Below are 13,707 nucleotides of genomic sequence, written 5' to 3' on the forward strand. Positions count from 1 at the left end.
TATGAAATGTTGGGGTAACATACACTTTATATGGCAAAGAATATTTTAAATGTTTCTATGGATTTTATTTGCACCATTCTTTATTTTTACATGAAGCTTGTCTTATGCATTTATTTTCACCAGTTTGTATTTCAGATTGTATTTTTAGTGGGAATGCTTTAATAAGCATTCCCAGTATTGCTATTCGTTTTTTATTATTAGTGGGAATGCTTTAATAAGCATTCCCAGTATTGATATTCGTTTTTTATTATTAGTGGGAATGCTTTAATAAGCATTCCCAGTATTGATATTCGTTTTTTATTATTAGTGGGAATGCTTTAATAAGCATTCCCAGTATTGATATTCGTTTTTTATTATTCTTCTTCTTAATTTTATTCCGTACGTTTTTTGGCTCTGCGTAACTTCTGCATACTTTCAGCTATTGAGACCATTTAACTTTTAAAATGTTCGTCTCATTCAGCTAACGATGGGACTTCTTCAAGTTTTTTTGTACTATTTATACTTTTTAAAATATTAAGCTTTTAGACACTTTTTTTTAACATTGAAGTCAATGAGAACATCCTTTTTCCTGCTTCAAAACACACGTTCTGCCAAAAGTTTCAGCTCCTTCATACTTTCACTTACAGACACCAAACAAACTTTAAAGCGGTCACAAAATATTCAGCTATCCAAACATGACTTTTCAGATTGATATCTTTTACGGTTTTTGTGAAAACGCAATTTACGTTTAGCGATTTTTTCAGAAAATGGAATCGGTTATAATGTAACCCTATGGAAGGGATTTAGAGTGTGTCATGTGACCTTTAGAGTGGAGATCTTTGAAAACAAAAATTATCTTTAAAAAAAGGGCGAACAAATTGCTCTCACGCCCACAAGATCTACTTGTCATACACAATTTATATATCAAAACGTAGGTATGCTTGTCTGGTTTCAGGCAATGTGATCAGTTTTGTGATACGTATTTTAGTTTTAGTTCCAGGAGCTTCTAAAGGACAAGAGTGACAAAACCACTCTCATTGACCGTCCATGTTAAAAAAATTTAAAATTTTCCTGCAAAACACACAAAGACGCTCTTTTCTAAATCGCTGGCATGGCCACAATTTTAAGTTTATCAACATAAATTTCATATCGATGCGTTCACAAGGGCCGCGTCTTTCAAACGGTGAAGTCGCTGTATCGATCGCATGTACGGTTGTGGATTTATTACGTTTTGTTTGGAGGCGTAATTAATGTATTGGTCTGTGAATTAAAAGGCGTTTGTAATGGAATTTCTTTCCATAAATAGCTTTCTACCTCAGTGCAATATTCCTCCTCACTGACCTGGGGGGAGGGGAAACCTCTTGAGGGGGGAGGGGCGACCAGGAAGTCAGCATACTCTCTACTTTGCAGATAGAGAAAGGAGCTGTGTGTCCTAAAGATAGTGTAGTGGTTATGGTGAATGGCTTTGGTGGGGGCTCAGCTATTCAGCATTCCCACTCGCATTTTCCTCAGGGAATGCATTTTCTAGTTCTTCTTCTTAATTTTAATTTTAATTTTATTCCGTACGTTTTTTGGCTCTGCGTAACTTCTGCATACTTTCAGCTATTGAGACCATTTAACTTTTAAAATGTTCGTCTCATTCAGCTAACGATGGGACTTCTTCAAGTTTTTTTGTACTATTTATACTTTTTAAAATATTAAGCTTTTAGACACTTTTTTTTAACATTGAAGTCAATGAGAACATCCTTTTTCCTGCTTCAAAAAAAACGTTCTGCCAAAAGTTTCAGCTCCTTCATACTTTCACTTACAGACACCAAACAAACTTTAAAGCGGTCACAAAATATTCAGCTATCCAAACATGACTTTTCAGATTGATATCTTTTACGGTTTTTGTGAAAACGCAATTTACGTTTAGTGATTTTTTCAGAAAATGGAATCGGTTATAATGTAACCCTATGGAAGGGATTTAGAGTGTGTCATGTGACCTTTAGAGTGGAGATCTTTGAAAACAAAAATTATCTTTAAAAAAAGGGCGAACAAATTGCTCTCACGCCCACAAGATCTACTTGTCATACACAATTTATATATCAAAACGTAGGTATGCTTGTCTGGTTTCAGGCAATGTGATCAGTTTTGTGATACGTATTTTAGTTTTAGTTCCAGGAGCTTCTAAAGGACAAGAGCGACAAAACCACTCTCATTGACCGTCCATGTTAAAAAAATTTAAAATTTTCCTGCAAAACACACAAAGACGCTCTTTTCTAAATCGCTGGCATGGCCACAATTTTAAGTTTATCAACATAAATTTCATATCGATGCGTTCACAAGGGCCGTGTCTTTCAAACGGTGAAGTCGCTGTATCGATCGCATGTACGGTTGTGGATTTATTACGTTTTGTTTGGAGGCGTAATTAATGTATTGGTCTGTGAATTAAAAGGCGTTTGTAATGGAATTTCTTTCCATAAATAGCTTTCCTTACCTCAGTGCAATATTCCTCCTCACTGACCTGGGGGAGGGGGGGAAACCTCTTGAGGGGGGAGGGGCGACCAGGAAGTCAGCATACTCTCTACTTTGCAGATAGAGAAAGGAGCTGTGTGTCCTAAAGATAGTGTAGTGGTTATGGTGAATGGCTTTGGTGCGGGCTCAGCAATTCAGCATTCCCACGCATCGCATTTTCCTCAGGGAATGCATTTTCTAGTTATAATACAGTTTATCAGATAGTTTTCTTTTGAGCAGACACTAATAAATCTTTTCTATTCTCTGTTTTTAGATGGAAGCAGTCTTTTTGATTCAATGGCCAGTGGTATGCGTCTGATTGTGAGCTGCATCTCCTCTTTCCTCATCCTCTCTCTGCTGCTTTTTATGGTTCATCGGCTGCGTCAGAGACGGAGGGAACGCATTGAATCTTTAATTGGAGCCAACTGTAAGTAGTTTCCCTGCAACACTACTTTTTTCCCTTAAAACATCGTTTTGTTATAATTGTGTAGAAACGGGTAGAATAATAAGAGGTTTTAAGTAAATATAGAATTAGAATGTCCTGTTTTAAATTGTTAATCTGAAAAAGTTACATCACTTTTTTTATTTATTTTATATTAAATGGGCCCAGAGGTGTGCAACTTGGCTAACAATAATTGAGGCATTACAAAGTGCTCTCTTCAAATTTGCCCTCAAATCGCATCCAGGATACAAGTATAAACCAAAACCCAATATTTATACCCTTAGGACGCATAATTGTGAGGTTCTGAGGATAAGCTCAATTCTTTCTAGCTCTACTTTGTCCATTGCATTATCCTCATTTGTATCCTCCATTGGCCTGCTTTTGACCAAAATTATCTATACATAGGTAGATCTGAGCATTGCCTTTTCTATAATTGCTAATGTGAATGAGAAAACTATAATGCAAACTATAAAGAAAAGGTAATGTCTGTGTTGGGAGTGCAACTTCTTGTTGCTATGAACCGGAGAGTTATGCCGCATACAGACGGTCGTTTTTTGTGATGAAAAAAACGACGTTTTAATAAAAGTCATTTAAAATGATAGTGTGTGGGCAAAACGTTGTTTTATGTCTTCAAAAAAACGACAAAAAAAAATTCGAACATGCTTGATTTTTTTGTGTCGTTTTTCAAAACGTCGTTTTTTACTTCACAGAAATTGACCGTGTGTAGCAAAAAACGACGTTTAAAACGACGTTTTTACACCCGCGCATGCCCAGAAGCTAGTTATAAAGCAAGCTTCAATGGAAAAAAGTGGTGAAACGTAACCTCGCTTTGCTAGAGCATTGTGAAAAAACGATGGTGTGTAGGCAACTTCGTCTTTGAAAATGATGTTTCAAAAACGTCGTTTTATTTCATGATTTAAAACGTAGTTTTTTTTTTCATCACAAAAAAGACCGTCTGTATGCGGCATTAGACCAGCGTTTCTCAACCCTTTTCCAGTAAGGGCGCCCTTGAAAAGTATTTTTTTTTGTCTCCAGGTACCCCAGTCTAAGGTTTGGTTCACATTACTGCCTGTTGGGGAACGCACATATAATTGTGCATAAAGAGTAAATGATGCTGCGCTGCTCACTAAATAATGGCACTTTACAATCAACTCCAATGCTGCCCACTCTGCTTGGCCCGGGGTTAGGCGAATCCACTCCAATCCTCCGGTATTATTATATAATCAGCTCAAATAGACAAAGCAAACGCTTCCATAGTGCAGTAGTTTTATTAAAAAGTTAACCTCTTTAAGACCAGGCCTTTTTTCTGACTTTTTTTTTTTTTTTAATGAAAATCTGTTTTTATTTTTTGCTAAATTGCTAATTGCTAAATAAAGTAAAAATGTGTGTATATATGTGTATATATATGTATGTATATGTATATATATATATATATATATATATATATATATATATATATATATATATATATATATATATATATATATATATATATATATATATATATATATATATATATATATATATATATTAATTAATTATAAAATATTTTTAAGCAGAGACCCTAGAGAATAAAATGGCGGTTGTTGCAATATTTTATGTCGCCCTCTATTTGCACAGTGATCTTTCAAACGTAATTTTTTTGGGAAAAAATACTTAAATTAATTAAATCTGACAGAACGCCTGCAGTAAGAAGGCGGCAGCGGACATCTTGCTACACCCATTTACGTCTTGAAATTCAGAGTTTTAGCAAAAAAGTGAGCGTATATAAATAAATATAGTATATTGACATCTGTGATGCTGTTTTGAAGTTACATTTTTTAAGAAGCTGGACGCCAGAGGTAGGAAGGTGGCGGAGGCCATGTTGGTACACCCCACACTGCTCAGCGCTAAACCTTTTAGGCTTTCAAAATGAAACGTCCAAACAGCATCACAGATGTCCATATGCTATATTTTTTTATATACGCTCAGTTTATTGCTAAAATGAAGACATAGCTGCATGTAGTAGGATGTCCGCTGCTACCTTCTGACTGCAGGTGTTCTGTCAGATTAACAAACCTGGTAGCGGTGGGCCGCATGCACAGCTGATGGATCGTCGCTTCTGTTAGCTGATCTGACGGGTTTGCTCATCTGACAGAACACAGGTTCAAAGATTTTAAACTTATTTTGTGTCTGTAGCTCTCTAGGATAGGTGACAGCCCTGTAAATAAATAGGCCCAGCTATAGCAGTCTGTATTTCTGTCCTCACTGGGTCATTTGTTCTTGTTAAATAGACTCAAATGAAAGCACCTGTTTGTTACTGCATATAGTAGGCTTTTCTATAACAGTGGAGGAGTCTCAATTGATTATGTTTTATCTGTCATAGTGCATCACTTTAACCTGGGTCGCAGAATGCCTGGCTTTGATTATGGACCTGATGGATTTGGTACTGGTCTCACCCCCCTTCACTTGTCTGATGATGGAGAAGGTGGAGCTTTCCACTTCCATGAACCTCCTCCCCCTTATACAGCCTACAAATACTCCGACATCCAACACCCTGATGATCCTCCACCACCATATGAAGCATCGATATGTCCAGACATCATACTGTGCTCAACAACAGGTGAGAGTGCATCTGATTCTATTATTCACTTGGAAAACGGACGTGACTTTATATATATATATATATTTTTTTATATATATATATATATATATATATATATATATATATATATATATATATATATATATATATATATATATATATATATACAGTGAAGAAAATAAGTATTTGAACACCCTGCTATTTTGCAAGTTCTCCCACTTGGAAATCATGGAGGGGTCTAAAATTGTTATCGTAGGTGCATGTCCACTGTGAGAGACATAATCAAAAAAAAAAATCCAGAAATCACAATGTATGATTTTAACTATTTATTTGTATGATACAGCTGCAAATAAGTATTTGAACACCTGAGAAAATCAGTGTTAATATTTGGTACAGTAGCCTTTGTTTGCAATTACAGAGGTCAAACGTTTCTTGTAGTTTTTCACCAGGTTTGCACACACTGGAGGAGGGATTTTGGCCCACTCCTCCACACAGATCTTCTCTAGATCAGTCAGGTTTCTGGGCTGTCGCTGAGAAACACAGAGTTTGAGCTCCCTCCAAAGATTCTCTATTGGGTTTAGGTCTGGAGACTGGCTAGGCCACGCCAGAACCTTGATATGCTTCTTACAGAGCCACTCCTTGGTTATCCTGGCTGTGTGCTTCGGGTCATGTCATGTTGGAAGACCCAGCCTCGACCCATCTTCAAAGCTCTAACTGAGGGAAGGAGGTTGTTGCCCAAAATCTCGCAATACATGGCCCCGGTCATCCTCTCCTTAATACAGTGCAGTCGCCCTGTCCAATGCGCAGAAAAACACCCCCAAAGCATGATGCTACCACCCCCATGCTTCACAGTAGGGATGGTGTTCTTGGGATGGTACTCATCATTCTTCTTCCTCCAAACACGGTTAGTGGAATTATGACCAAAAAGTTCTATTTTGGTCTCATCTGACCACATGACTTTCTCCCATGACTCCTCTGGATCATCCAAATGGTCATTGGCAAACTTAAGACGGGCCTTGACATGTGCTGGTTTAAGCAGGGGAACCTTCCGTGCCATGCATGATTTCAAACCATGACGTCTTAGTGTATTACCAACAGTAACCTTGGAAACGGTGGTCCCAGCTCTTTTCAGGTCATTGACCAGCTCCTCCCGTGTAGTCCTGGGCTGATTTCTCACCTTTCTTAGGATCATTGAGACCCCACGAGGTGAGATTTTGCATGGAGCCCCAGTCCGAGGGAGATTGACAGTCATGTTTAGCTTCTTCCATTTTCTAATGATTGCTCCAACAGTGGACCTTTTTTCACCAAGCTGCTTGGCAATTTCCCCGTAGCCCTTTCCAGCCTTGTGGAGGTGTACAATTTTGTCTCTAGTGTCTTTGGACAGCTCTTTGGTCTTGGCCATGTTAGTAGTTGGATTCTTACTGATTGTATGGGGTGGACAGGTGTCTTTATGCAGCTAATGACCTCAAACAGGTGCATCTAATTTAGGATAATAAATGGAGTGGAGGTGGACATTTTAAAGGCAGACTAACAGGTCTTTGAGGGTCAGAATTCTAGCTGATAGACAGGTGTTCAAATACTTATTTGCAGCTGTATCATACAAATAAATAGTTAAAAAATCATAAATTGTGATTTCTGGATTTTTTTTTTGATTATGTCTCTCACAGTGGACATGCACCTACGATAACAATTTCAGACCCCTCCATGATTTCCAAGTGGGAGAACTTGCAAAATAGCAGGGTGTTCAAATACTTATTTTCCTTATATATATATATATATTGGATCGAAACTCAACATGCTTGTGTAGTCAGGAGCTTGGCATTCATTTTGTTGCTTAATATTTCCATACAGATGGCAAGCAACAAAGTAAAAGAGCTACGGGTACAAGGATATGATAGCACAGTCTATATTACTTTTAGTTCACCTGCAGTATCATGGGGCAGACCAATGGCCCGCACATCCCCAAGAACTGCAGTCAACTCCGAAGCAAAAGGCTCAATTTTACATTATCTCCATTACAATGTTGGCACTATACATAATCTGTAGGGTAGTTAAAAAAAAAAACAGTCGGGAGAGGGTTAAAGCGGAGCTCCAGCCAGGGCCATCTTAATAGCATCATAGGCCCCTGGTCAAAGTAATGCTCTGGGGCCCCTACAATGGAGACCGTGCGGGTAAACAGAAATCAAAAAGGTAGAAGGTAGGGGATATCTGGGGTGTAGAGGGGTCAGAGTGCTGGGGGGATATCTGGGGTGTAGAGGGGTCAGAGTGCTGGGGGGATATCTGGGGTGTAGAGGGGTCAGAGTGCTGGGGGGATATCTGGGGTGTAGAGGGGGTCAGAGTGCTGGGGGGATATCTGGGGTGTAGAGGGGGTCAGAGTGCTGGGGGGATATCTGGGGTGTAGAGGGGGTCAGAGTGCTGGGGGGATATCTGGGGTGTAGAGGGGGTCAGAGTGCTGGGGGGATATCTGGGGTGTAGAGGGGGTCAGAGTGCTGGGGGGATATCTGGGGTGTAGAGGGGTCAGAGTGCTGGGGGGATATCTGGGGTGTAGAGGGGTCGGAGTGCTGGGGGGATATCTGGGATGTAAAGGGGTCAGAATGCTGGGGGGATATCTGGGATGTAGAGGGGCAGCCCGGGCTGCCCCAATTTGAGGGGCAGCCAGGGGTCAAGGACCATCTGCTTTGGGGAAAGGGCAGGGGCCCCTCATGCAGCTGGGGCCCCTGGGCAGTGCCCAGGTGTGCCCTCTCATTAAGACAGCCCTGCCTCCAGCTATTCTAACCCACAGAGGGTGTGTTGTCATCATGCCTGAAGTGGACTGGCAGCACTTGACTGAAGGGAATTTGGGCATTGCATCGGAGCATGAAGGGGGCATGTAGAACCTTTAAAAAAAAAAAGATGTAATGGTGGTCGAGAAGCCCATAAAAAAAAAACTATTTGGGGAAACAACTTGGTGCTTTTAATTTCTTTGGATGTTTGTTTTTATCTATTATGATTATGTAATACAATTTTTTTTTTTTTTTTGTGAACCTGGAAAAAAAACAGATCAAGTGACTCGTCAGTCTACTGTTTTGGGTCAGCTCTCAACTGCTAGCAGCAGCAATGCCTCTTCACCTCAAACTACAGAAGAACCACTGCCACCATCAGGCCTGCAACTGCCACAACCACAAGAAGAAAGAGAAGATGCTGAAGGCAGTTCACTCCTTGTGGCCCCCAGTATTTTGCAAAGCGAAGCCTTCTCCGGCCCTGGTCAAACAGGACCCTCGCCCAGTAACTGTTCTCTGAACACTGTTGTTTGAAGGAGGAAGAAGAAAGAACATGCGATCCTGGGAATGATGTATGATCAATGCTGTTGGAGTGCCGACCTGAAGAACTGCTGGGAACTTTTTAGTACTTATTTCAGGATGCTTTCAGAACAATTTTTTTTACCTTAGAATGTTTTTTTTTTGCCTCCCCTTTAACCCTTTTGCTACCTAAAATGTTTCTGCCATTTCACAAAGCTCCCCAGGCAGATCATTTGATAAATAGGCGGTTTACATCTTGTCTTTCAATTTGGTTGGTTTATCATGTAAATATTACATTTCAAGTGCTGCACTTTCTCCATTCCCACCCTAGAGTGTATGTGTGTGTGTGTGAGAGAGTGAGAACGACGGTATCTTCTGTAGAGTTTTTATACATATTTTGGGATTGTATTTTGCTTCTTTTGGACACTTGAACAACTTGCAATAATCAAGCAAGAACTGCAGTCATGGGACCCTTGAACATGCTGTAAATTGAGCTCCAGCACGATGGAAGTTGCAAAGAAGTGCTCGATGAATTTCAGGACAAGCGACTTGTTTGGCGTTCACTTTGAGGTGTTTCATTGCCATGAAGTCTTTGGCATTAATGGATTTGTTATGGATGGAATACTTTTCCCTTATCCCTCCCAAGCACGCAACAATATATTTGTGAGACCTTTTGTATGTGTGACAAAACTTGCATCTATTTGTAGACTTCCAAGGAGTAGATGATATCTACAGTTGGGACCAGGAGCTATTTTTTTTTTTTTTTGTTCCATTAAAGATAAAGACTCCTTTTCACTCCTGCTTTGAAAATATTATAGATGTCTACATTTAGTGTCCCTTTTGCCTTAGTTGAAGCGATACTCCGCTATCTCCAAACAAAGTGGATCATTACCATATCACTGCATGATGACATGAGATGTTATGTCTGACCTACTGGATTGGTGCGAGCATTTCAGTTTGGAAACACTGCCAATTGGTTACAGGAGAGATTGTCCTAGAACTTTTCATTTTCATTTCACTTTTACAGTCCTAACAATTAAATATGTGGTCTGTTTTGGGAAAAAAAAGTTGCATTTAAAATGTGGTTTCTTCCATCAACTGTTATTACAAAAGAAAAATCTACTTAAAGGAGCAGTTTTGCGTACATAAAAAAAAAAGGGGGGGGGGAACCTTCACACTTACCTCTATGCTGCAGCATCGGTGTCGCCTCTAAGGTGGTCAAGTAATCACTCGGTTCTCAACCTATTTCCTCAGTCAGCTCAGAGTGGAGAGCAGTGACTGTCAATCACTGCTCTCTGCCTCCAGCACTCGCTAGGGTGCTGGGCAGGAGAGGGGACAGGCGTGACTGGGTCTGGCTTTTAACTGCGAGCTGAGGGCTCTGGAGCCATCTGTCAATCAGGCAGTTGTGTGCATATTGAAAAATATGATCGGGATCTTTCAGATGCCTGGAGCGGCTCTGTGATGTCAGCTGATCGCAGGCAATAGCCTAATATTGGCTGACTGGGTCACAGGAGAACAAAAGTAGGTGAACTCCTGTGACCCAGAAGCATGGCCAAAAAAACCTTTGGCCGTACTTCTCTTTTAAAGTAGCATGTGCTTGTCATTTACTGTTGAAAACAGATGTAATGTTTTCTGCTTCTTACCATGAAGGCACATTTCTAATACTACAAATTGCTAAGTGATAGCAATGTGTTGTTTGCTGTACCGATTGCCATTTTCAGCTTTGATATTGTTGTTTTAAAATGAGGTTTAGTATAGCAAATAATGATCATTATACCTTAACGAAGTTAATCGAGCCTTGGCTCTTTTAAAACCTCTCTCTTTCATACTAACCCCTGGATTATGTAGGTTTTGTCACCATTTAAAAAAAAAATGTTATGTTCAAAGAGAACGGCTAATTGGGCTATTTATAGTGGAACTGAATTATCTTTAAGCGGTAAATCGATAACCCCCAAATGGTGTGTCCACTACTGAAGGAGACGCACACTTGCTTCTCTGAGAACTTCTTGATGATGCTTGCCTGTTGCTGAAATCTTTAGAATTCCTGTGAGCTGTACTTGCACTATTTGCCCATCATTAACTTCATTGGTTTGCCTGTCTGAAGCTGGCAGAATGGCTTTCCATTAAAGGGATACTAAACACATGGTTTAATTTATATTATCCCTTCTATTTCTCTATGTGGATGATGTGACTAGTTATTTACATTTATTTAAAAAATCTAAGTACCCTTTTCCTACTTGATATATAGCTGTCACGTGACCCAGATCTTTCTCAGCCTGTCTGCAGGGAAACATAACTAGCAGGAGTTTTTAGTCCCCTGCTACTGGTCACATGTTCAAAATAAGAAAACAACCTTTGGAATACAGAGTACAAAAAAATATTATGAATAAACGGTTTTAAATTGGCATGAAATATATATTTGAAATCAGATCGTTTTTATTTTGTGGCAATAACATGGTGTGGGTGAATTTCTGTCAGTCACATGCTGTGTCATGTCCCTCCATCCTATGTTTTAGAATAACAGGGAGGTGAGGCCACCGTTAATCTACATGTATTATGCCACCCCTGATTGTATTTAGCTGGTTAGTGGGCATGGAGGAGGAGAGAGGCTGTCATTTACCACTGTGTATACTAAAAAAAAAAAAATAAGCTGCGCTGTGTAAGAGAAACGTGTAGTGACATATGTTCCCATATACCATGCATCAACATCAATTGGGGCTATAATGGCTCCCAGTCTACTGATGATAATAATAAACAATTAACTATAATGCTCCAAAGTTGTGCATATGAATCACAAATAAAATTAATAAACTCGAATAATAATGAATGTGAATCACAAATTCCTAAGGGCTGAGTGCCCTGTAAAAGTCCACAACACAAATGTTAATGAGAAGAAAGTTCCACAATCATGCAACACTCCCAGGGTCAGTTCATATGGGAGATCCTCAGCTCACTGATCATCGGTGACTTAAAACGGCAAAAACACCCAAGAAAAAATGATGAGTTGAGATTATATATCGAAACAATAGTAGGCGGCTGGGAACGGTAATTTACCGGTTCCTCCACCTTCAAAACCACTGCCGCTTACTAGCTGTGTTGATCTCTTTTACCCCAGCCTGGGTCTCTGTGCTTGCCAGAAAGATGTCCCAGCTCCTCTGCTCAAGGTATCCTTTGTATTGCACACGGTCAGTAGTTCCCCATGTTGGAGTGAAAGAAGGCTTCTGTAGTGTAATTCAATAAACATTTTTATAAATCTAAAATCAGAATTGCACTTACAATGTATGGTAAATAAAATAACTGCCCATTCCTTCCGGCACCTTGTGTTAATCGCGGTGACGTCAGCACGCCGCTCCTCCCTACGCCGTTTTGTCACAGATGACATCGTCCTGGGGTATGGGCGGCGTGCTGACTCACCGCCAATTATACTCTACATCAAGTGAGGGAACCGCCATTTTATTTTTTAATTTAATTATTCTTTATTTTCTTTAATACAAAAGATCTGTTTAACTTGCATACATCTTTATACAAAAAAGTACATCATATAAATCTTAAAATGTTCATTATACCCATTTCCCTGCCCTCCCCTCCCCCTTTCCCCCCTCCATCTTATAAATACCTCTCACACAAGCTTGATCTCTACTGTTGTTTAAGCTTTTTCCTTCTCTTACGTCAGGTGAATTTATCCATTTTACCTATTAGGTGCATCTCTCTTTCTCTCTTTACTCTCTCTCCCTTACCAGGCTAATCTCTAACTACTAGTCTTGCTTCTTCTCCCCTCTCTAAGGTGGGCATCCCGTTCTACTTAACCAGGGCTCTCACAACGTTTTACATTTTTTTAAATTACCTTGTCTGGTTAGGGCTACTTTTTCCTTCCACACAGTGGAGTTTATTACATTAACCCATTCCACTGACGTAGGCGCTTTTTGTGATTGACAGGTTTGTGCTATCTGGCCTGGAACAGGCACCTTTATAACTGCTACTGTGATGCCCCTTTGTTCATACCTCTCCTCTATACAACCCCATAGGCATACCCTGGCCTCCAGTTCCAGGGCAGTCCCAAAGGTTGTGTTTATAATATCTAATACCTCAACCCAGTATCTATATAGTTTTGGGCATTTCCACATCATGTGAATGAGGTCTCCTGTATTTTGGCGCCTAGGGCATTTGTCATCTAATTTCCTTCCAAACATGTATAATCTCTTTGGAGTGTAGTAGACTGTGAACTAAAAATAGATGGGATACTCTTTGTGACGGGGAGAGTGACACCAATGTACCTTTCTTCAAAATCCGTTCCCATTGCTCCGTTGTTATAGGGCCTACATCCTCCTCCCATCTATGTTTATTTTATTTCCCCGTCTCTTATCCCCTATCGACCCATCGCTAATCTGAATAAAATTCTGAAATAAGGCCTTTAGAAGTTCCTGACTTAATTAACCGTTGAAGGTGAGGGATTCTTTGCCATCTCAATGGGTGCACCTTAAATTGGGTTTGAAGGGCATGCCTAATCTGTAGGTAGGTATAGAACAAAGAATTTGGAATGGTATATTCTCTACTTAATTCTGCAAAAGATTTCAATGAATTACCTACATATAGTTGTGCCAATCTAGTTATGCCTAGCTTTTCCCATTCTGTTAACTTCCCCATAACTAAAATTTCTTGCAAATATTTGTTTTCCCAAAGCGGGGAGTATTCCGTTGGCCCCTTATACCCTAAAGCTAACTTTCCTGCCTGCCATATTTTTTTTAACCATCCTTAATGTTGGATTTCTGTACGGGAAAGAATCCGCCTCTAAGGTTTCTATTATAGTTTTATGTGGGGCCCCCATTAACATCATTTTACCACTGACACTCCCTCCTCCTTCTATAATGCTCTCCCCCAGATGCTGTAATTGCGCCGCTAAAAATTAGCTGCGAGGGTGTGGGACAGCC

General features: G+C 39.8%; 1 protein-coding gene across 2 annotated transcripts in view; it reads left to right on the forward strand.

Moving 5' to 3' along the window:
- DGCR2 (DiGeorge syndrome critical region gene 2) overlaps positions 1 to 11,596 on the forward strand; it is an 81,553-nt gene extending 69,957 nt beyond the window's left edge. For both annotated transcript variants that reach the window (XM_040348624.1, XM_040348633.1), the window contains 3 exons: positions 2,750 to 2,902; positions 5,283 to 5,519; positions 8,541 to 11,596. In XM_040348624.1, coding sequence (XP_040204558.1) covers positions 2,750 to 2,902; positions 5,283 to 5,519; positions 8,541 to 8,794 — 644 coding nt within the window. In that variant the 3' untranslated portion in view covers positions 8,795 to 11,596. The remainder of the gene's footprint in view (positions 1 to 2,749; positions 2,903 to 5,282; positions 5,520 to 8,540) is intronic.
- The last annotated feature ends 2,111 nt before the right edge of the window (positions 11,597 to 13,707 follow it).

Source organism: Rana temporaria, chromosome 1 (genome assembly GCF_905171775.1).
Source record: "Rana temporaria chromosome 1, aRanTem1.1, whole genome shotgun sequence".
Classification (NCBI taxonomy): Eukaryota; Metazoa; Chordata; class Amphibia; order Anura; family Ranidae; genus Rana; species Rana temporaria.